The sequence below is a fragment of the Bacillus rossius genome, chromosome 3 (assembly GCF_032445375.1).
Source record: "Bacillus rossius redtenbacheri isolate Brsri chromosome 3, Brsri_v3, whole genome shotgun sequence".
NCBI lineage: Eukaryota > Metazoa > Arthropoda > Insecta > Phasmatodea > Bacillidae > Bacillus > Bacillus rossius.
In genome coordinates, this window is record NC_086332.1 from 61,801,959 (window position 1) to 61,827,665 (window position 25,707).

At 37.6% G+C, this 25,707-nt stretch overlaps 2 protein-coding genes and 1 long non-coding RNA gene across 3 annotated transcripts in view; 1 reads left to right on the forward strand and 2 right to left on the reverse strand.

Annotated features, from left to right (window-relative positions):
* Positions 1–6,339: 6,339 nt before the first annotated feature.
* Positions 6,340–18,015, reverse strand: LOC134530778 (protein lifeguard 2-like). The gene is made up of 4 exons (XM_063365964.1): positions 17,900–18,015; positions 11,082–11,544; positions 9,761–10,031; positions 6,340–7,213 (listed from the first exon to the last, which is right to left on the reverse strand). The coding sequence occupies exons 1-4, from the start codon at positions 17,901–17,903 to the stop codon at positions 6,854–6,856; spliced, it is 1,098 nt and encodes a 365-aa protein (XP_063222034.1). The 5' UTR covers positions 17,904–18,015; the 3' UTR covers positions 6,340–6,853.
* On the forward strand, positions 6,949–10,743 carry LOC134530779 (uncharacterized). The gene is made up of 2 exons (XR_010074870.1): positions 6,949–7,166; positions 9,784–10,743. It is a non-coding gene; the product is annotated as an uncharacterized LOC134530779 (long non-coding RNA).
* A 2,597-nt stretch (positions 18,016–20,612) lies between the features above and the next one.
* LOC134531301 (uncharacterized) overlaps positions 20,613–25,707 on the reverse strand; it is an 80,617-nt gene continuing 75,522 nt past the window's right edge. Inside the window, exon 27 of the mRNA XM_063366995.1 lies at positions 20,613–21,831. Coding sequence (XP_063223065.1) covers positions 21,667–21,831 — 165 coding nt within the window. The 3' untranslated portion in view covers positions 20,613–21,666. The remainder of the gene's footprint in view (positions 21,832–25,707) is intronic.

The window sequence follows — 25,707 nt, forward strand, 5'->3', positions numbered from 1 at the left end:
ACAGACTTTAATAATTTTTGGTAATAAAAAAAACATTATATTAGATTAAATCTCTTGGTAATTTTTTTTTTCAAAATAAAAAGTATTACTCCTTACAAAGATAACGCAATGCAACACAGGCTTTAGTGGCGATAACATTATAATTTACCACGCTGCATATTCTTGTTTAGTTTATATTGTAATTTAATTTAAATTTTATAGTTAGAAGATTAAATTGAAATATTTTATTTTTCTGACCATATTGCGGATATCAGTTATTTTCGTAACAATGTTAATTAATACGAAACTAAAACCTGGGATGATGAAGGGATATATTGCCAGCTAGTTAAATATCATTTACCAGCTTGTCCGCAAAGCATTCGAATGGATGGTAAATAAATGCCCGTCTGATGTACTGCCACGTGACCCGGCATCCCAGTCTCCGGGGTCATATTCGCAGACACATCTCTGCCACTGTCAGCTTGGAGCGTCCTGTGCAAACTGCCTTATTGCACACGCAGCAAAAATCCCGCTTGCTTTTTTGATCTGTAGAAGGCATGTATGGGACAACATGATAATCCGGCATTCAGAAGCAGCTTCGTGCTTCAGGTTTTCGGGAAAAATCTCCCAAATTTTATTTAGGGCCTGTATTACCACCTCCGGATAAAGCTCTGAATAAAATTTATTCCTTGAATAGTGTCCACGAACATATTACGACCTTTAAATAGTGATATTCGGGCACCTATTCGCTGAATAAATTATTCAGTGGTCGGACGAGCCAATAAGCCCTTATTCAGCGAATAAGCACTTCGAAGGCATCGGGCCGATCAGCTGTGCTACTGAAATCAAATACGGCTGGAAGGAGACAGATGATTGTTGATAATGATTCTGATGATGAGTTTTTGGAGATTTTGCTTGCTAGAACAAGAATGGCGAAAACAATTAGATACCGTCCAGATAACGGAGCGACGATGAATTTGTTATGCCCTTCAGAATCTCCAGACATTCAGCACTTCGGTTGCTTGAAGAAACTAATGGCAATATTGTGTTTAATACCAATAGGTAAACTATGCATTAGTTTATTTACCTTTAATTTTCTTTGTCATAAAATTTATAGATCAAACCTAACCAAAATTTTCCTTATTGTTTAGTGTGTTCAACTTTTTTTTTTTTTGGTGATTGGGGGGGGGGGGTGTTTATTTTTTGGCCATTTGTTAGGACCATGTCGCAATTCAAGAGTGTATGCACTCTCACTGGCCACTCCCCCTCTCAGGATTGTATACTCTCAGTTGGAACTGGAGAAAGTACCCTCTGTGACGTCAAGAGTGGGCGAGAGAGTACTCTTTGGTCGACTTGTGACACGGCCTTATACTTCATTCGAAAATAATCCTTTAGGGTTAAAATATTGCCCTAATCCGAACTGCAAATCTGTAATGCAAAACAAATTTAGGACAAGGATTGTTTTTCTATTTTAAACTGTAATGTAAATGTAAAAAAAAGGTTACTTAAAAATACGTTAAGCAATGTTTTTTGTTGCCTGGCAGGTTAAGAAAAAATACGTGATTTGGAACAAAAAAATAAAATATTTTCATTTTTGCATGTGTTGTTTTTAAAGTACTACCCTATTTTCTTTTATAGGAACTGTGCTCTGACAGCAAGGAATCAGCTTTTACTAGCTTTGCGATATTTACAACGGTTGATGATTTTGCTACTTTTAATTCAGCCATATCTAGCCTCACAAAGCGCAAATATGTATTGAATAATATAGTGAAGATGATAGCAGAAAAGTAAAGAAAACAAAAGATCATCGGAATAACTAAAACTGGCAACACTACAACATTATTTTTCACTATCTTAGCAGGTTTTTTAATACCAACGCTTAAAAAAATACACTAGAGGTGTCGAAATCATCAGATAAATTGCGAATAGCTATTCGGTCACTATTCGGGGATTGTAATACACGAGGACGAAGATATTCAACGAATAGCTTATACAGTGTATAGCTATTCACGGCTTTTATCCAGAGTTGGTAATACAGGCCCTTGCAGTTTTATGTCTCACATAACTTCCGTATTTGTAATAATAATATATAAATATGAACTGTTAAGGACAATGAGATTTCACACGGAATTGTATAGTGTTGCTCTTTTTTGCTATTGCTATTAACAGCATGATTACACAATTGTTCCACCGCCTGTGCAGCATGCGCTGCACATGGGCAACTTTAAACTTTACCATCTTCTGTCATCCCTCTTTCCTGGGTGTGACAGGACTTCAGCTTCAGTTGGCTGTCCATCGTCTATACAGTCTAGACGAACGGAAAGCTAACCAAGGTTACTATTGTTCTACAGCTAAGACACATGCAGTCCGGGTTTTTTTTTTTTTTTTAGAAAGATACTGATATTATTCTTCCTATGACAGGCACTATAAAGTTCTTTCGTGGATTATTCACTACACGAAAAAACTAAAACTATCATATGTAAAGGACCTCTCACTACTGAAGATTTTGAGTGATCAGAATTGGGATGCAGAGAAACACTTCTCGGGATAGTGTTGATGATGTACGGATTGGAACAAGTGCATCTATAACTAGCCCTGTGGTAAGCATCTGTGCATAGGATGGTAAACCTCACTGCACTACAAGCGAGAGCAACTGCTGGTATCGTACGATGTGAGGGTCCGTCAAGCTGTTCACCACAACCACAACACAGTTATTTTTTACATACGCCAAATTAACATCAGTAATTTTCATGGCCGAGAGCTACAATGCCTGTGCGTGTACCTTTAAACTTCCTTAAACACCAAGCAGTAGTCAGAATCGATGTACGAAAACCGTCATACCTGATTTCGTATTTCAGGGCTTACTAATGACAATTTAACATGTTTGTTTCCTGATTTTATACAGAGTACTTGTTTCGGCAACATCACTTATATTCAGTTTTATCCACAGTAATTTATGCTCGTTTTAAAGCTTTGTATTTTATCTTTAGGGGTTTACTACGAAAGTGTTGTGCTTCGATGAACGCCCTTATAGCCTTTCGATCTAGCTCCTCGCCATATCAGCGCTTCCTTGATGAAGGGAAAGCTGTAAGAGGCTGAGAGAAAGGGGGGCGAATCGATTTCCTGGACGTGTCGAACCGGCTCCAAATCGGGAAAGCAGATATTTATTTGCAAAGAACCCAGCCTCCGGCACACCCAGCCTAGAGCACTCCCAGCCTAGAGCACTCCGAGCCTAGGGCACTCCCAGCCTAGAGCACTCACAGCCTAGGGCACTCCCAGCCTAGGGCACTCCCAGCTTATGGCACTCCCAGCCTAGAGCACTCCCAGCCTAGGGCACTCCCAGCCTAGAGCACTCCCAGCTTATGGCACTCCCAGCCTAGAGCACTCCCAGCCTAGGGCACTCCCAGCTTATGGCACTCCCAGCCTAGGGCACTCCCAGCCAAGAGCACTCCCAGCCTAGGGCACTCCTAGACTAGAGCACTCCCAGCCTAGAGCACTCCCAGCCTAGGGCACTCCCAGCTTATGGCACTCCCAGCCTAGGGCACTCCCAGCCAAGAGCACTCCCAGCCTAGGGCACTCCTAGCCTAGAGCACTCCCAGCCTAGAGCACTCCCAGCCTAGGGCACTCCCAGCTTATGGCACTCCCAGCCTAGGGCACTCCCAGCCAAGAGCACTCCCAGCCTAGGGCACTCCTAGCCTAGAGCACTCCCAGCCTAGAGCACTCCCAGCCTAGGGCACTCCCAGCCTAGAGCACTCCCAGCTTATGGCACTCCCAGCCTAGAGCACTCCCAGCCTAGGGCACTCCCAGCTTATGGCACTCCCAGCCTAGGGCACTCCCAGCCAAGAGCACTCCCAGCTTATGGCACTCCCAGCCTAGGGCACTCCCAGCCAAGAGCACTCCCAGCCTAGGGCACTCCCAGCCTAGGGCACTCCTAGCCTAGAGCACTCCCAGCCTAGAGCACTCCCAGCCTAGGGCACTCCCAGCCTAGGGCACTCCTAGCCTAGGGCACTCCCAGCCTAGAGCACTCCCAGCTTATGGCACTCCCAGCCTAGGGCACTCCCAGCCAAGAGCACTCCCAGCCTAGGGCACTCCCAGCCTAGGGCACTCCTAGCCTAGAGCACTCCCAGCCTAGAGCACTCCCAGCCAAGAGCACTCCCAGCCTAGGGCACTCCCAGCCTAGGGCACTCCTAGCCTAGAGCACTCCCAGCCTAGAGCACTCCCAGCCTAGAGCACTCCCAGCCTAGGGCACTCCCAGCTTATGGCACTCCCAGCCTAGGGCACTCCCAGCCAAGAGCACTCCCAGCTTATGGCACTCCCAGCCTAGGGCACTCCCAGCCAAGAGCACTCCCAGCCTAGGGCACTCCCAGCCTAGGGCACTCCTAGCCTAGAGCACTCCCAGCCTAGAGCACTCCCAGCCTAGGGCACTCCCAGCTTATGGCACTCCCAGCCTAGGGCACTCCCAGCCTAGAGCACTCCCAGCCTAGGGCACTCCCAGCCTAGAGCACTCCCAGCTTATGGCACTCCCAGCCTAGAGCACTCCCAGCCTAGGGCACTCCCAGCCTAGGGCACTCCCAGCCAAGAGCACTCCCAGCCTAGGGCACTCCCAGCCTAGGGCACTCCTAGCCTAGAGCACTCCCAGCCTAGAGCACTCCCAGCCTAGGGCACTCCCAGCCTAGAGCACTCCCAGCCTAGGGCACTCCCAGCCTAGGGCACTCCTAGCCTAGAGCACTCCCAGCCTAGAGCACTCCCAGCCTAGGGCACTCCCAGCCTAGAGCACTCCCAGCTTATGGCACTCCCAGCCTAGGGCACTCCCAGCCAAGAGAACTCCCAGCCTAGGGCACTCCTAGCCTAGAGCACTCCTAGCCTAGAGCACTCCCAGCCTAGAGCACTCCCAGCCAAGAGCACTCCCAGCCTAGGGCACTCCCAGCCTAGGGCACTCCTAGCCTAGAGCACTCCCAGCCTAGAGCACTCCCAGCCTAGAGCACTCCCAGCCTAGGGCACTCCCAGCTTATGGCACTCCCAGCCTAGGGCACTCCCAGCCAAGAGCACTCCCAGCTTATGGCACTCCCAGCCTAGGGCACTCCCAGCCAAGAGCACTCCCAGCCTAGGGCACTCCCAGCCTAGGGCACTCCTAGCCTAGAGCACTCCCAGCCTAGAGCACTCCCAGCCTAGGGCACTCCCAGCTTATGGCACTCCCAGCCTAGGGCACTCCCAGCCTAGAGCACTCCCAGCCTAGGGCACTCCCAGCCTAGAGCACTCCCAGCTTATGGCACTCCCAGCCTAGAGCACTCCCAGCCTAGGGCACTCCCAGCCTAGGGCACTCCCAGCCAAGAGCACTCCCAGCCTAGGGCACTCCCAGCCTAGGGCACTCCTAGCCTAGAGCACTCCCAGCCTAGAGCACTCCCAGCCTAGGGCACTCCCAGCTTATGGCACTCCCAGCCTAGGGCACTCCCAGCCAAGAGCACTCCCAGCTTATGGCACTCCCAGCCTAGAGCACTCACAGCCTAGGGCACTCCCAGCCTAGGGCACTCCCAGCCTAGAACACTCCCAGCTTATGGCTCTCGCAGCCTATGGCACTCCCAGCAAAAGAGCACTCCCAGCCTAGGGTACTCCCAGCCTAGAGCACTCACGGCCTAGAGCACTCCACTGAGTGTACGCCACATATTGCTTGAGTACCTCAGATATGACTAGGCCCGTAATTCTTTTAAACTTCATAACTGGCTTCAACGTATTTCAGGTAATGGGAGTGCACCTTGTGTTCGATTTACACTAATTTCTACTAACAGTCGGTCATTTAATATATTTGAAGTAAATTTTGTGTGTTATTTTACTATATTTTATTTTTGTTATGATTTCTACAACTTAAGCTTTTTTTATAATTTATTCTATTAATTTTTACAATTTTTGTGGTTTTTAGTGTCCTGTTACACATATTTATTTTCGTGCCCTTTTTATCACTTCTTTCTCTGTTGTGCATTTTATTTATACTATTTTTTTGGGTGCTATGGCCTCGTTTCCACCACACACCACTTAATCCAAATCATCATTATCGTAATGTTTACTCGAAAATTTGGCATTGACACTCATTATTTATGCTCTACATACTATTTAGTCACTAAAGAAATAATTTTAATAAGTTATAATTCCAACTAAGGTTTATCGACGAAACAATTATACTGGTATTTATTTATGTATGTATTTATACATATGTATGCATATATGCAAGTATGTATGTTTATGTATGTACATGTATATATATGTACTTATATATGGATGTAATTATGTACGAACTCGTTTCTTGATATCCATACTGAATGTGTGGTTGAAATAATTATGAGAAATCACGTAGGCTACTGTTCCAAGGTTAGACTAAATTGTCGTCTAATATATTCTCCAAGTAAATCTGTTAACCATAGACTTAGATGCATTTATCTCAGCCACACAGCCACACATTGTTATTTTAAACTACTACAGGCTTGGTGGCAGTGACTAAAAATTACCTTGATGAATTAGTTCAGTCTCTTTACAAAATATAAAGTAAAATGCTTATAAAACTAATTTTAATCAAACATTATTTCTTATCTAATGAACTGGTATAAAATTAGAGTATTTTTGTAAGGTAAATTTAAAAAAAAAAATAATTCTGGTAGGAATATATTTTGGTAATCGCAAATAATTGTATGTAATTAGACAATAAATTGGTATCACTTGCCTATAAGAGAATTTTATCGAATATTTAAAAATTAATGTACAACAGTGTTTCATTAAGATGATTGCAAGATATGTTTCTAACACAAATTACAAATACAATGAAATAAAACTTCAAAGTACAAAGCAAACTAAGAAAAACATTTTTGGTAGAACCCCTATTACGTCAACTTCTTGCGATTCCAACGATCGCTAATATGTTTAAGAAAATGTTTACAATGTCCAGGTAAAGTGTGAGGACAGCAAATATGTAATCCTCAGGAGAGAAGGAATACTTGTGATTGCCGCCGATGATCATCTGGGTGTCTGCCACCAGGTACAGGCTGAACAAGAAAGCCCCGAGCGAAGAGTAGATGAGCATCATGAGCCTTCCAGGGAAGAACATGACGACAATGCCGAATATGAAGAGGATGATCAAGCCACCCAGCAGTGCTCCGCGCAGCACCGTGAAGTCCCATTTGGTCTGGAAGGCGAATAAGGTCAGTCCGAAGCAAACCGCTGCTGTCGCCCCCACTGCCATCAGCACCTGCGCCACGGAGTTCAACACAAACACGCACTATTCTCTCAGTCGCACTAACACTAGTCAGCCTTGACGCACACTGATAATACACTTAATACACCCTTCTTCTTAGCGTATGATTTCACTGTATTTCAAAAATGTTTCAAGTTATGGCCTCACAGGGGGCAACCTTGATAGTTTCTGCCATCTATTCCTCCTGTTTGTATATGCCTGTCAATTTGATGAGAACTTAGAGGGCAATTATTTTCCCAAAAATTATTAAAATATTGGAACCTTTAAGAATTTAGGCACTGTTTTGTTAATTCTCCATCATACAAGTGACTAAATCCCTTTCGCTGATTGTGGAAATTAAATTCAGCAACATTCAGTAAATGTGACTTAAGTTTATGTTTCAGATTCATTAAATTCTGCAAGACGACCACGTACTAATATTGTAGGCGTGTATATGTGTTGCATATTGCCAAAACATCGATGTTTACCTTACACTATACAATTTTAAAGGTGGAGTAAGATTGACTTGATTCGTGCTTAATAAATTTGCCCACCACAATACAGGAACAGCCTACGACAGCATTGCCAGTAGTACACGTTGTGTGACCAACCTTCACTTTTGCAGTAGGTTTTTCATATTTAATTACTAGTGAATTCTAATATATTCAGCGTCAATATTACTTAACATTCGACAATTATAACAAATACAAGTGTTTGTCGGAGTATTATTTATGAATAAACGCCCGTGTCGATGTTTGAAACTGCTCATTTTAGACTGTTACGATAGCTTATAATAAGCCAATGATGGTCTCATGCGCAGAAGACAAAATCTGTCTGCATTATGTCATTAGTCTGATGTCCAATATCCCTAGTTTCTACGTTTAATATGAGATCATTTTTACTGCCTTGGACATTTGCAGTGGAAAAATGAGAGATTTTGTGGCGTTACAAAGAAATAGAGTATTTTTGAATTTAAACAAAATGGTTTTTGATACTGTAATAGACAAGTACTCAATAGGACTTGCCTGCATCATGGTATCAAAAAAAATTTTATTAGGTATATAGTCCAGTTGAATACAGGAGCGAAGTCGTGGGGAGGGGGGAAGAATATCGGATGTATTACCTATCTCAACCCCTGACATTCTCAGGACTAGATCTACTCTTATCCTTTGTAGTCGAGCGGGTTTTTAAGTGGTCAGATAACTTGACTTCTACCGGGTTCTGTTCCCAGTTGGGCGAAGCACAGATATTTTTGCAAGTGCAAGTGTGTTTGTGTTGGTGCATTTTCTGGTTGTCAATTTTCTCATTTCGTCGGTGCTCCATTCTAATCGTGTCATATCTCATCGTCTCTAATGATATTGATGTCTAAAAGACTTTAAGTCATAATTAATACATTGATTCATTCATTTAACTGTTTTTCCTAAGAAAAACTTCCCTTCTCTCAAGCATGGCCCCCAAAAAATATCCTTTTCGAGCCCAAATGTTATTCATTTAATTTTATTTAGGAGTGTGTATTTATGTTTACTTAAACACTTAAATTCACGTTTTAAACTTTTATTTTCTTCAAAAGTTGGATGAAAGTAGTTTGGCATTTCAGATTCCAAAAGTAAATATTCCAAGGCCAATCTCTGACTTATTTAGGGTCATGTTTTTCAACTGCATCCTTTGCGCGATAGACTCTCCCGAAAATTATTCTTGATACGCCCTTACCTTCTCCTCTCCCCCATTTTCTGCAAATAAAATGATTACTACTTACCTGGTTCAATAATTCATTAATTTGATGTGAGGCATATTTCTAAATCTAACAAAAAAACTTAAAGCAGTAACAAGAATGCATCTCAATTCGATTCCTCTTACTATAAGTTTGCATCGGTAAGGTTTGAAGGGCTAGAGGTTTCTCCCTTCTTTTTATGATGGTAATTGACACTGAACTAAATGACATTTTATTTGGGGGGGGGGGGGGAGACATTAGTTTCTGAGCCGAAGAACCCCCATTTCCTTTTCACGAGCCACTGGTCGACTGTGGTGGAATTATACATTCTATCCATGGGGAAAAGTGTCGGTGGAGGGGAGTGAAATGGCGAAGGGAACAGCTCCACACCCGGCTTGAACCTATTGGAAGTATTTGGTGTCATACTATGTACTGTATATGATGGTTGACGAACATGACATGAAGTTAATGATTTTAGAGTTGGAAACACGTGTTATGATGCTCGCTTTACTCTTGGAGCCCCAATATATTCAGACTCACTGGTAAAAATTTTGATGACATTTTTTTTATTATTGACCACAATTCTGTTCAAACATAATATATTTATTTTATGGAATATTAAAAGTCCCTGCCTTATGAGACTATATAGGATACAGAATTCAAACTAACAAACCTTAAATTCATCCATACCTAAGGTAGAACTCTAAAATACAACTCAGTAAGTAGAAAGATAGATTTAATGACCAGAAAAAAATTAATCGAGAGTACTAGTCTAAACACTATTATCACAAAGATGTTATACGCTTAAAATGTTATTATAAACTGCATTGAAATGCGAGTAGGTAACTTACTGCATCTCCTTCGAATGTTGCAGCGACAGACCCAAGCATGAAGCCGCTTGCCACTGTGAAGATGAAAAGGAAAATAAAGTTGGTGGGGTAGTTCCGTCGCACGCTTGTGAAGCAGGTCATGGCGAAAATGGTCGCGAACATGACGATGACTGATATCCACCAGATATGACTATTTCTTAGTATGTATTGCTTCGTCGGTTCGTGAAACACGAAGAGGCTGATGATCCCGAATGTCAACAATAGCTGGATCATCAGAATGGAATAAACTTTCCTGCGGACAATAAATGCAGTGTAAACCCTTACTAAATATGCCAAGATTTAAAAAGTCATTAGAAGTACCATTATTAAATTATATATATCTTCTGTGGTTAATTAAGTTCTAATTTATCTGGCTAACTTTATAACAACATGAAAACTATGGTAAAATTACATAATTGTTTGTTATGTTTTACTTACTTGTTTTTACAAAAAGAATTGTTCTATTTATCGCTTGTGAAGTTTTTTCTCATTCAGATGTCAAATAAGTAATATTATATATTTTATCTTAAATATAGCCGTGCTCTAAATTTAACTTATTGTTGGCAAGGACATATAAGGGCCTAAACTATAATTTTACTTACACCTTAGTTGTAGCTATGTTTAATATAGGCCTACGTGCTGTTTTGCCAAGCTGTATTTTGGGAAGATAGTTTTTTACCACTTTCAAGATGTACACAGCATATTGTGATACAAGGCAGCACATCTACCGTAGGTCTCACATTTTTTCTGAATTTATCAATATCATAGTCACTTTAAATTATTTCTTCATTACTTATTTATTTTTAAGATATGTTGTTGGCATTTTGGTTTCCATGTAAGCCAAATTGAGTTTGTGTGTAAGTTAAGGTAATTATATACACTAATGTATGATCAAACATACATGTATACATACAAACACTTGAATCGACTTAAGTAAATTTCCAAAAATAAAGGGTTAAAGAAAATATATCATAGATGTTATAATTGTATAACAAAAAATTGGGTATTTTATAGTTCTGTCAGACTCCTAGTTTGAACGTGTTGAAATCCAAGTCAGGCCCTTTTCAGACAGGTTGGGGAAAGACCTCGTCAGGGCATTTATCTATTTGAAGGAGGCCAGATTGTGTGAACTAGTGAAACAGAAATGATGGACTTCCTTGAACTGTTTATGGGTTTACTGATATTGACAAAGACCCTTCCTGAAAAAGACAAAATCATTTCAAAGACAAACTGAGGTTTCATTAATGAGATAATCTGTATTCTAGTCATTAGAAGAGACTTGAGTGGAGTATGTGATTTTTACCTGATGAAAGCTCGCCTCACACTCATATCGTTGAATACAAAGTCATCGAGGACGAAGGTGACAGGTTGCGATGATCTAGATCTTGTGCTGTCGTAGGCGAGATATTGCGGTGGGTAAGGCCGTGGGCTGTATTGCGTGACAGTTTGTGGTGGTGGATAAGGCCTCGAACGGTCGTAGGAGAGCGGTTGAGGTGGGTAAGGCCTCGATCTATAGTGCCTGTCGTGGGTCGTGTTAAACTGCCGCTGCCTATGGAAGCGAGGGTCCATGGTGTTGATCACTATTATGGGGAACACAGGCCCTGCTGAGGGCTGTTGCTGCAAAGAATCCACAGACTCCTGATCTCTGGGGGGGACGTCCACTTGCGCAGGTTGTTCTGGAAGTTGTCCCGCCGCTTGCCCCGTCGGTTCAGTCAGGGACTGTGATGACTTTGATGCGTCAGGCGGTTTCTGGGCTCTGTTGTTTTCTGAAACATGCATGCACCAAGTTGCTGTGACTGCCGTGTAGACCACCCATTCTTATGAATCCATACTAACTCGGATATTTTTCATATGTATAATTTCGGGTATACATCGGTAATATTATCACCTTGTTTCTTCATACAGATGTTTTACTCCTGTATCATCACAAAAGTATAGCAAAAGTTATACATAGAGATGATACACATATTGCACAAATGCTACTGGTAGTAGGTATAATAAATTTAAAAAAATTAAAAATTAATAACTTTATTTCATTGCAACATTCAACAATCTCAATAAAAATACTTGGTATTGCCTCTAGCTGCTCTCTGGACAGAACTACTTAATAAACTTAGTAAACTCATCTGATATTTGATATTAATTCTGGACATATAATGTTTTAATGGCATTTGAAAATAAAGTGCGTTTGATAAAGGGATAATGTCTACGTGTTTAAGACATTTACCATTTTCTGTGTTATTTGCTATTTTAATTGTTGATTATCCTCTAAAATATCTATGGGTGACACATTACAAAAATTAAAATCACTCAAAAGATTTTTCAACCAACAAGCTTCACTAACTGCTGTGCACAGTGCTACACATACTGCTTATGTAGAGGAAAATGCTACACATTTACTCAAACAAAAACCTGCAATAGACTATTTGTGATTACAGTGCCCTCTCCAATCTGAATCAACATAAACTGTTAGTAAACTATCATGGTTTCCGAGTTTAAAACATCAAAGTGGTAGATTGTACCAATTTTTCGCTCTGCATTGCATCAAACACTTTCAGGGTTGAGAAATTAATTGAGAGCTAGAAAGTGGTAATTCTCTACAGGATGTTCGCAAAATCCGGGGCCTAAATTTAATTGGTGACAGGGAATGCTAAAACAAGCAATTTTTGTTAAGGAACGTATGTCTGGAAACGAAAGCCTGTGTAGTTACAGGCGTGAACAGTAGCGCACATATTTGAATTTGGCAGGCTTCAGGGGCCGCCCCACTGGCTGAGAGGATACCCTTACAGAGATGCATGACTCTCAGGCTGGCTCGTCAGTGGGAGTGGGATGCCCCGGTGCTAAGGTTCTTCTTCAAGCGGACAATCTCAAGAGGCTTCATCCTATTGGCTAGGATGTCATGGAACCAGGTGAGGGCCTTCATGCCATTGGCTTCTGTATCGGCCAATCATGTGGGCCTCTTATCATTGGCTGTGTTGGTCATTTGGAATAAGAACCTGTGTGGCTTCGCTCATCTTGCTTTCTGCTGGAGTTAGTTTGTTTTTCATAAGTGTTGCCCGTGTTTTACTCAGTTTGTAGCTATATTCTCTGTTAAGTGTTCGAATATTTCTATGACTTCTTTAACTTTCCTCTTTCTGTGATTTTCTGGGTTGGCTATGGCTTCGTATATATCGAAGTCTTCTCTTGGTTTGGTGATAGAATGGCCGATATGTGGTTCTGTTATTTGTAATCCCTGGTGCGTTCTTTAATTCTTGTTGTTACCCTTCTTCATGTACATCCTACGTAAATCTGGCCACAGGAACATGGTACATGCTATGTAAAGTCCATAAAATAGTTCAGCTGGAGTTTATCCTTTACTGAGGGCACATCTCACGTTGTTGTGTATGCAATTATGCAACATTACACATTAAGAAAGTCTCGTTACTATAAAATCTGCGATTGTTCTGTCTACGACTCCATACAAGCCAACTCCCCTTATCAGTACACCAACTTGAAATGTCCAAACATTCCATATTTTTTTCCTCTCCAGCTTGGTAACACCAACTGATGTTGTACTTGTCATCAACTGTTCTATTATTCACTAGAAAATAAACCTTGTATATTTGTATAATTTTCCCGATGGTTGTAAATAAATACGTACTCACATTTTCCACCCATCTGTATTAAATGAAATGAAAGACCATAACTGAGCCAATAACCTACAGGATATTTTAAATAAAAATATCCCCCTGTTCATATATTTGGCATTTGGTAGGAGTTATTTCGTGAAAATGTAATTGTATGAAAATAAGTGTTGCTGTTCTCCAGTTATAAAAATACAATAACAGTTTAAAATTGCCATCTTAACGAATCTGTATAGACGTTTGAATCCATCTAAAAAAAATGTATATTTTGGTCTAGTTCACGAGTTTTAAACATCGATATCCCTTATAATTAAATTCAAAAAACCGATTCCTTTACACGTGTATTCGAAGTTACAGAAATGTTGCAACAAAACTCAAAACGTAAACATTGGGTCAAAGCAATGCCTGATTTGTAACAATTTCAACATCTTATCTTATACTGTTTACGAGCTAGAATCTTGTGACATTCCTATAACATAGAGCAGCGACAGCAATACGTTACAGTTACCTCAGTTGGGTAGTGACGTTCATGCGTACAGGATATCTGTTCATTTTTTTTTTTTTATGTTTCTGGAAAAAGTTGTGTGATTTCTACGACATACAACAAATATCTTCAATTACATGACCAAAATGTTTTATACGCAAGTACAGTATAATGTCACTTTTTGTTGTGGTCATACAAGGTTTACGTGACGTGACTGTTAGCTCATGTAATCAAGCCATTTTATTGCAGTTATTAAGTTTTTAACGTCAGTCATTAACGTAACAGATTGTCCTTGTATTAAACCATTTAATTTTGAATCCAAACAATCATGTTTAAGTCTGAATTATAGGTAAATTATAATATAGGTAATTATATTATTAAACTATAATTTCTGGTTTAATTTACTGGTGTTACATAAATATATGCAGAAACTTTCCATGTGTGTGTTTTAAGGTATTTTTAAAAGGTTTTATCAGAAGTAGGTAATACTTGACATACTTTGTTTTGTTTTCAGCGTGTTTGTACAAGGTCGAATTCAAGCAGTTACAATTGATGTGAGCAAATACATCGTGCTCTTAGCGCGAATTCTTGGTCTACTGATCCTACACTTAGATTGTTCTCATGGTTTTATAATTTAAATTACTGATGTAAGGATGTTTAACTGTGAGGCGTAAATTTTAAGAAATTATCACATACTTTGTTTTCTACAAATTCATTACGAGAACTTTTTCAAGTAAAATCTCTGCCAAGGGTAACTAGTGACGTAGCTAGATATTTGTTTGGCTTAGGGGATGGAAGTTTATAATATTTGAACTTATTTAAGTGAATATTTTACTGTATTTATTGGTGGCACTTGTGTTTGTAAATGTCAAGTTCGGTATTAAAACTAGTTACCCTGTCTACGCCGATAAGGTTACCTGCTTGTAGTGAATAATGCAAAACAGCTGATTATATTCACTCGTAGTAAGTATGCTGTATTCTCAACGTATTATTGACAATCAAGATGCCTAATTTATAACAGAAAATCAGAGTGAAAAGTCTCATGCTTTCGTTTTATGTCTTCGACGACTACAGGTGAAGTAAAAACAAAAAAAAAAAAGTCTTAGGTGCTCTTCGATACCGAGAAAATATTGCCGTCTACACGGAAAAATATAATAGCATACACACTATCTTTTACAGTTCTTACGTCACGAACAGCGCTGGGTCCTTGTCCATCACACTGAATAGTACGTGCAATGTTTCTCTGTCACGCACTGTTTTAAACTGTGACAACCGCGAGTCTTGACCGATTTTGCTTAGAAAACCTAATACCATCGTGTTCGTAATAAAATTATATTTATTTGGATTCATATTTCAATAAGAAAACACATAGTGCCAATATTCGGTATCAACTCATCTGTGTATATCTGACAATACTGTTGTAGGGATCAGACAAAGATAGACAACGCAACTTTTTCTTTTTTCCTTATGCTTCGTACTCTCAACCACAATTTATTTCGTTTGCTTGAAAAAATAAGTGAAGAAGTTGAGAAAGAATTTATTGCATTAATTTTAATTAAGGGTAGGTACCATTGAGTTAATTTAATCAGGCAACCTATTCGCGATATGTTTGTCCGTATATTATTATTACTAAAAAAATATTTCCTTTTAAAAACAGATAGGTGAAGGTCAACCTTTGTCGGGATATTGTACTAATAGCATCCTATCCCATTCCTAGAAATTTGGTATGCCTTAAAACCATCCTGAAGTCAATGAAATACTAGATGAATATGTAGTGCCGAGACCGCAGTACATGCCGGGTGTAGAAGGGTGTCGTATGGAGCCAAGTGAGGTAGTGGCAAAACTTCGAGCTCGCATCCCAGATTGTAACTTTTATTTGTAACTGGAACAGAAATTTCGTTGAAAATTACAAATATTTGTAAATTTGTACATCTACATGAAAACAGCTGTATCATTACGAAATAGTGTTCGCTGTAATACTGGGTTTGGATTCTTACCCGGGCATTTATGCTTTGTTTTGTGCCAGTATACATCCAATAATAATTAAAGTTATTTGTAAACCGTTCCCTGAATAGCTTTACAGTATCATCTGCGCTCATTAAATAGCACAATAAAACAAGATCAAATCAAATTAATGAATATTCGATTATATTTCCCATGGAATTAAAATGTTATGCTTGATTGAAACATTAGTTAAAATATAAAAAAATGCGCCAATCTTCGTATGAAATACTCAGTATTATCTCGAAGAAAGTATTTCATACATGCAAAAATAACAATAGCCATGTGTTGTACAAAGTTACAAAATATTTTTGTGGCATTAAAAACTATTTCTTGCCAACTGGTTTCCAAAGGAATTTTTTGTAAAATCATCCGATCTCCTGTTTTCATTGGTTTCTCTAAACCAATCCAAGAAAATTCAATAGTTTTTTTTACTGTAGGGTATGGTTTTTTTCTTTCCCTAGTTTCCATAAACTACTTACAGTTTGTTGTGTTCTCTAATGACCTCGCTGTCGACAGGACCTGAAGCCCAACAATTGTGATAATAATTCCTTGTGCCAGTCAGTTCAAGATTATCTCCATTTGCTTGAAGGGGTATTATCTGAAGTTATTTGGCTTATAATATTTCGTGTTTTTCCACATGATTCTAAATAAACTCGTAATATCAACCATATTTCGTTGTTTATAAAAGTTATTTTTTCTACCAAACACGTCCTTGTTTATGGTTTTTATGAACTCAAGGCCCTTTTTATGTCAGTACTATCATGTATTAAAGTATGAAATCATGTGGTATACATTTTTAGTTTAGCCGTTTTTAAGTTGCATTTGTCCTAAAACTCTTTAATTTTAGTATATAAAATTCATTAAATCAAAAAAATATATGTTTTACCGAAATCAAAAAGACGATATAAAAATGTTCCTTTAAGTTCATAAATAAACGTAAGTTAAGGACTTGTTTAGTAGCAAAACATAAACAGTTAAGTGTAGTTATATTATCTATTTATTACAAATCATGTGCAAAAACACGAAATTTTAGAACACAAATAATTTGGGTGACTACCCCCTTAAGTTCAAAACGACTTTAGCGATACGTAACTGAAAACCCATCAACATACTTTCATTTCAAAGGTAACGTTATATTCAACCATCCGAAAATCGTAACTCGTTTGTGAAGTCGTAGGCCTACGTTGCATTTAGTTATCTATAATTCTGAAAAATGGAGTGACTAAAGTAATTATCTGGCCACCGCTTATTCCTACGATAAGATAATAATGTGGTGATGCGGACATTTTAGCTTGCGTCACCGGCTGTTTCATTAATTACCAAATAAAGTGTCAGAAATCCTGGTGCATCTTGAATCTAAAACAATATTTTTTGCTCTTAGAAAGAAATTAGTCGTGAAAGTCATTTGTTTGTCTTTACAAATTCTCCGCAAAATCTTTCCAAGCAGTATATTTAATTTGTACGCGTCCAAGTTTAATATTTTACAAAAACAATACAAAGAAAATAAAATAAAATATTTTCTACTAAAGTGAGCACCAAAATCTCTTGAAAGGCAACGAGGATGCAATCAAGTACCCGAGTGACTCTTGGTTTCGTGAAAGGCCGTATTGGCGATTCTCTAGGATCTTTGCAACCTTTCGGAAAGTCAACAAAAATGGTTGACATATTTAAGATGCACGGAAACAGCCATTACTTCAGTACCATTTGCAATTATTAACATGCAACTTTTTTTAATCATTGAGAGAAAATTAACACATGTTCCTCAGTACAGGAACGTACTGAAAATGGCCAGTGACAAAGAAATGTGTAAAATAGATATCAACTGGAGTTACACATTAGCCGTAGTTGAGTATTGCCAAGGCCAATGCACATACATTTTACCTAGCCTAACATCACAATGCATGAGAATAGTCTGAACCACAGTTACTTTCTTTAATCATAATTGTTTTTAAGAGAAACTAATATATTATAATTTGTAGTTTTATATATATATACATATAAATGTCTTACCCATGCTGTATAGGTAGTATTTCAGCCGTTAAAAATTTACGCACTTGAAAATATATGTAAGGAACTTGTTTACCCTCAACAGAAAAATGTGCCAAAACATTGCCCATAGAACATATCGTTTCCTAAAGTAGCAACTGCCCAACACTGTAAATAATATTTTAATTATTTTTTTGAGGTGATATTCATGCGTGCGTGAATCTTTGCTAAACAATTGTACTGGAGAATATTAAAAAAAATTATTATTTACTTTATTAATCTTTAGAGGGAAGCTGCAAAAAAAACTGATACTTTTAAGTGGACTTTTAATGAATTTAATAATCGATGTTCTTCATAGAATCATGGAGGACCCATGGTGGTTCAGTTGTCTGATCACTCGTCTCCGACCAAGGGGAACCCGGTTGAATTCCTGGCAAGGTAAATGCTGTATTTGTTTAAAGTGGAACACAACGGACGTTGCCGTGAGTAAGTGGGTTTTCTCGGGCCACTCCCTTTTCCCCTCCATCCGTTAATTCCGTCGACGCTCCATTCTCGTCTCCTCCTCATCATCTCTAATGAGCTCGATGCCGACGCGTTGTTAAGCCCATTCATTTCAGACAAATATAAAACTTTTTTTTCTGATTGGCTTAAAGCACGTATTTCGGCACATTATATATCACATCTCAAGAAATAATCTCCAGTTTATAACAGGATCTTTATTTTAGAAGTATTTTGTGGACATGCGCCATTGCTGGTTATATCGTATGTCATAAGACACCTCAACAACGGACAAAGAAGATGCATATACAAAAGACGAAACAGGTTAATGTGCAAATACATAGAAAGCAAGCCAAAATCAGCCGGTGTCAAAAAATTAAATAAATATAGACAGCATAGAAAATTCCTGGAAGGAATTAGTCGAAAACAAATAAATAAATTTAACTACTGGAGGACACAGTGACAACGACGAGACAGTTGCGACAAGAACAATGAATACAAACGAAACAACAACTTTGTACAACACAGCTATAAACAAAGGGACCCAGCGATGATTCAAACCAGATCGTATGGACAACACAATACAGCGTCGTCGTCAGCCCACTGTATCTATCAACGCTGTAATTTTTTTTAAATTTATTTGTTTTCGACTGATTCCATCCAGGAATTTTCTGTGCTGTCTATTTTCTTTCATTTTTTTACATCGACTGATTTTGGCTTGCTATCTATGCGTTTGCACATTCGTCTGTGTTGTATATTCATATTTTATGTCTGTTATTGAGGTTTCTTTTGACGTACAGTGTAACCAGCACTGACGTATGTCCACAAATATACCTATCTTCCCCCTCTCAAGAACCGATCAAATAACGTACAGTTACTTTAATTATGAGACTTTTTTATATCTTATCACATACATTTTACATGATATTAATTTCTACAAATTCATTTCAGAAGTTAGAAAAAAACTCTGTTACGGAAACAAATATGTTATACATATAGCTAGATAGTTGTTTAGTTTAGAGGAAAGAAATTATTAATACTTAAATTTGAACATTGCATATTGATATTGCAATGTTGGTGGGATTTTTGTTTGTAAATTTCAGTTTTGGTATTGAACACGGTAAAACTTAATTCGGTCTACACCAATGAGGTTACCTGATTTTAGAAAATAAGTAATTACGCTAGTGCATTTGATTGTAGTCAGAATTATGTGTTCTGTATGCTAGTAGTTTGACTATGCTTTGCCAATTTGACCACTAGGATGCTTAATTTAAAACGGAGCAACAGAGTAGAAGCATTTATGTTTTCATTAATAATTCATAATTATTATTATAACAATAATTATTATTGTTTTGCTTTGACAATCAATTCTTGGATTGATTATGCTTATTGGTTGACAGTTTTTACATTTAAGTTATATACTAGTAGAGAAAACATAGTATTAACGCTTACCTGCAAATTTTTATCTTTGAAGTAGCAATATTTCACCGAGTGAATAGTTTACCAAAATTGTTAAAAATGGGTATGGTGGAAAACTACGCTATATACATACATATATACATAAATATGCGCTGAATTTTTTTGAAAACTACATCAAAATTAAGTTTCTTAAGGCTCGGTCTCTTACACCATATTGATAGTTTTATTTTCTCATCATTACACTTATCTAAGAACTATCTATGTAATTTTAACATGATACCTCCCTTGCATTCGTAGATCTGTCATTAGTGATATTCACTAAGTATAATATAATGGGTGTAAAGAAGGCGAGCAAACATAATAATGAACACTTGCATGACATTTTTACAATCATTATATAACATTCAGTGAATATCTGTTGAAAATGTTTCTGACAGAACCATACATGCAAGAAATTATCGTGCTATAATTTCAGAAAGAGCACTTAAATAATAGTTATTACGATAGTATTAAAATAAAAAACAACATGGGGTGAGACTGACCCTTAAATTGTCCCCAAGTTAAACAATTTTTCACGTCAATAAGAACCATTCAGGTTCTAAATATAGGTCTTACGGCACGGTAGAAGGGGAATGAGTTCAAACAGCCTGGTTTTTAAATGTCTTATGTTAATCTATGACAAGTTATTATAGTATTTCCTTTATATTTCCTGCGGCGTAAATTACGTAGTCTCTCAGCCATGCACAGAGTATTCTTGATTGTCTGTCTACACTTGTGTAACTGGAAATCAAGAAAATAGTTTCATATACACACAAACGCATTTTATTAAAATAATTTTTATTTGCACCTCATTTTTTTACAATAGAATTCACTACATATAAATTTTCTAGTTTTTAAATAAAGCATTTCTAATTCAATCGTCCTAATTATACTATATATACTAATAAAAACTTTATACTTAATGTGTTATAAAAATGTAGGTAACACTTATATGACTAGTCAAACTACATATCTAGGCTCGACTGCTGCAACTCCTAAGTATATAAAATAATACATAAATAAATTTGGGGAGATATTTTTGTACAAGTGTCAACAGCAATAAAATTTGATTCATTTACTCGTTTTACATTCTTCTAGCCACAATTTCAGGGCACATCAACTTCAAAGAGTTTAAACCTAAATAAAAACACACACACACAAATATTTACACAAGTAACAATACTACATTGGCACATCATTTTACAGTCTCGGCCACTCTAACTTCTGTCAAAATGCTCTCTTAATAGTATTCTCTAACTGTCAGTGTTGGTTAAATAATAATATTTAAAAACCCATATCATACATAGTTTTATTTTATTCCTGTAAGGTCGATTATTTTGAATACTTGGTTCAGTTGATGATACTGACTGTTTTTTTTTTCAAAGAGGGAGCTTATTGTGTATGTTACTATAACACCGAGGCTTTCAGCGAACAGTATTTCCATTATAAGAGTTTTCGTACAAACCACGAAGTACACAGTAAAAACCAATTTTTTTTTTCAATTATTTTCTGCAGTATGTTGTACAGTACATCTATATTGTTCGCAAGAGGGCATCCCGATTGCTATGACAATCAAGATGGGTAGTTGCATGTAATATGAACCACTATATTTTTTTATTTTGCCAAGGTAGAAAAACTTGGGGAACGACCTCTTGTGTTTCCGGGTTCAAACGGGAGGTCTTGGAGCGCTGTGCCACAGGGCGGGAGAGGACTCCCATGCAACACTTAATGACAGTGGCTCCTGAAGGACACGCCAGCAAGGATGACGATCGGAGATCCGCGCCGGGGAAGGCCGAGCCGACAGGCGCTGCGGACGAGGTGGGTCCGTGGGGCCACTAGCTGAAGCCCAGCTGGTTGTCGATCTGGTCCATGACCTTGGGCAGGGCGCGGAACACGAACGCGCACTGCACCTTGCACACGTGGTCGCCCAGGATGGCCGCGTGGCTGAACGACTTGGCGAGCGCGAAGCAGTTGCTGATCTTCAGCGACTGGCAGATGGGCTGCAGGGCAGGACACACACACCCGCGGGTCCACACACGCCCCCGAGACACTGCGGCACACTCCGGCACACTCCGGCACACTCGGGTCCAGATATTATGACAGGCGATACAGCGAACATTCGAAATTTTACAGCTGCATTTTCATAAAACAAAATAATTACACTACATCATTAGCGTTAATCTGCACTTGTTTGATTCATGACATAAAATATTCGACTGTCAAAAGTCTGAATGTTCACTGATGCGCGTGTCAAAAAATAAAATAAGACAGTTTCTCTGGAACAGAATGTAGCTGCACATGCACATTACTTGAGTTATATAACCCAGCAAATATGGCACAAACTTGATCACTAGTCACTTAGGAACAGTTGGTAATATGATTAGTGTAGCCACTGTAACCGTAGTCCTTACGAAAATTAAAGATGTTTTGTACTGAGTACACTAAATAGGTAATTATAAGTTGAATTTTCGTGTTCATTAGAAAAAACAACAAAAATTTCCTAAATTGAAAAAAGTTATCAGGTAAAACAATTTTAATATATTGCAGTGGTTAATTTTCTTGAATTTAAAATTTTTCAATATTTATTTTAACATTGTCGGATTAAACATTCAATAAAGTATACTCGTAGAATTGATATAAATCTCATCACTTTATAGTCAGACAAGGCTAACATTGATAATATAAATGAATACTCAGTTTAATTCATACATAGTAATTCTCAAAACCAGTAAACTTGACTTGTTCTAAAAACTTTTATTTATTTTCACTGCATTCGACTCTATAATAACTTATTGGAGTAATGGTTCAGCGCTATCCTTCAGTCTGTAAAAAAATTAATAGTTGCTTTCTTAAAATTTATTATGAGAAACAGCTTGTAATAAATCAGAAATTAATACAAAATAAGAGTGCTCCAACTTAAATGTTTCTTTGGAAAATATATTAGTGATGATGTTCCGACATTATATTTGAAGGGCATTACAGAATGGATTACTGGGCTAGTGTTAAGCAGTTTCCCGACCTTTCTTTCAAATTTATAGCACAAATATAAACATTATTTTTTGAGGTGACAACGTCTAATAAATCGATGAGCGCCGGCTGCACGCACGAAAAAGTGTCCCACTACGGATGTCCCACTACGGATGTGTTCTGTTTGCTCATTGTACGCATGCGTGGCATCTCTCTTCCACTCGATCGCAACTACCATCGATTTGACTTTTCAATCATAATTTCGTCGTTTGAATTATTGATATTATGTAATTTAACTATCGTCCACCGATTTTCAGCACAATCGGTACGGTTATTTAAAAGTAATGTTGAAAATTCAAATACGTTTTGAACCAACAATGGTGTTTTACAGTTACACATAATAATTCAAATTACACCCGGGATCTTTTGCACAATGTTTTAAAAAATATTGTAACACATTATAAATAAGTTTGGTGTATTTGGGATGCGTATTTGTTATAAAATCGTGTTAATATTATACCCCTACCGTGAGCAAAGTTTTTATAATATATATATATATATATATATATATATATATATATATATATATATAATGTTATATATTATATAACATTTGAAACTCCATCACCTTGGTATGGCCTCATGGGCGTGTGGTTAGCGTACGTAACACTTAAACTAAAGGTTGTCGGCTCAAGACCCGACAACTGCTGATTTTTTTTGTACTTGTAAAAATAAATATGGCGCACGCAACATTTCAAAAGTAATAAATATATTTGAATTAATGAATGCAAATAAAAGTAAAATTGCACATTTCATTTCACTCCTTTGTATCCATACAAAATAGTGATAATTCAATCAAAATGATTCAATTTTATTCATAAAAGTATGCAGAGGTAGATTTTATCATGCAAAAGATTGAAAAATTTAAAAAAAAATTCTTCCTCAAAGAATATAATATTTTTAATGCATAAATGGTTTGGTTGCAAAAACCTATTACGGCTCAGTCTCAGGCCGAATATGATATTTCCTTTTCTTCTGGATCAATCATTTCATCAATGTTTTGTTATGACGTTGTCACGTTAAACTATCGTCCGTATACTGACTTTACAGAAAACCAATTTTTTTAAATATCTTATATGACACCATGTCAAGAGTAACAAGAACTGAAAAAAAATTAAAACTAAAGGAGGAGGGATGGAAGTGGGAAAATCCCATATTGGATTCAACAGTATTAATCGTAACAATTATGTATTGCTAATTATTAACAAATGGATTTCGTTAAGTCAGAGAGCACACGTAAATAATTTTTGAGACTGTTAGACAGTGACTATTAATGATAGTTTTACTATATAAGTCATTATTAAAAATTATTATTTTAATTGTGAACCCCTTAAGATTACACAGTGGAATCATTTTGCTGCGGCCACTCATCGTCAACTTCAGACGATCCATAAAAATATGCATGATGCCTTAATGAAGTCAAATTTTCAATAACAAACTATAAAAAATTATGACCAAAAAATATTGAATTAAATCAAGATAGCCTCTCTCGGTTTCAGTGTAGAACACAACAGTCATTGTGAGTGACCTTTTTTCCCTTTGCTTGTATAGTATAGAACCGTGATTACTAAACCTCTGATAACTCAACAGAGTTCTAATAACACATGTACTGTGAAACTTTGACTTATAATAATTTCAAATGTGTAACTTGTTTCGGTGAACCGTCATCACTCGCCGCAGTAAGCCAGTAGGTAATGCTGTGGTATTGTTGTCCAGAACTGTCCACCGCACCGAGCTGTATTGCGGATAGTAACCATGCCGTGTCTTTTGTCACTCTACATTGTGCAGTTTTATAGCCGGAGGTGGGTAGGTGCGTGCGTTATGGGGTTCGATTACCAGTATGGGGCAAACCAGGGTTTTTTTTTTGCAAGCGGGAAACGTGGCGCACGTTTCCGTAAGCGTGTGGGTTTTATCGGGGTACTCTTGTTCTCCTTACCCATTCATCCCGTGAATTCTCCATTCTCAATGACCTCAGTTTTGACGAGACAAGACTCAATAAAAAAAGAAAAATGGCTTCTTGGCGCCATGTTTGTTTCATTTGTAGTTTTATGGTGAACAACGAGCAACTGGATGTGGCGAGACCTTGTGGCAACAGATACGTCAATTGCTTGACAAATATTTTTTGTGAAACATTTCAACACTACTTAAAACATAATTTTAGTTTTTGATAAATATTTTAAAACGCATAATGCTGCATATTACCTGTAATTTTACAGTGAAGTTACGGACTTTCCAAAGAAGAATTCAACTCAAAAAAAAAAGTCATCGTTATTTAAAATAACTGAATCTTCGTAGAAACTACACCGTATTTCGTTCTAAAAAAAAGTAAACACATGAACAAAGAAGAGTGTTCTTGCTGTAGACTTAATCATATTTTGAAAATATTGTTTATATTTAAAAAAAAAAAAATAGCCAGTCATGGGGACTGTCAACAGAAGTGAAAACTTAAAACTTTGTTTTTAAATGTGTAATATGACATCATTTTTACGTCAAATGTACGTAAGAAAATGATTTTGGTATTATATTAGTACGATGATCATTTTTGAGTCACAACAGATGTCAGTGGTATGTAAAAATTACGTAAAAAAATTGGTTGTCTGTAAAGTCGGTTTATGGACGATAGTTTAACGTGACAACGTCATAACAAAACATTGATGAAATGATTGCATTATTTTATGGATAAAATTGAATATTTTTTATTGAATTATCACTATTTTGTATGGACACAAAGAAGTGAAATGAAATCTACAATTTAATTGATTAATTTCCTTTTATTTGCTCTCATTAATTCAAATATGTTTATTACTTTAACGAAGAGATTATTTTAACTATAACTTTTACACATGTTT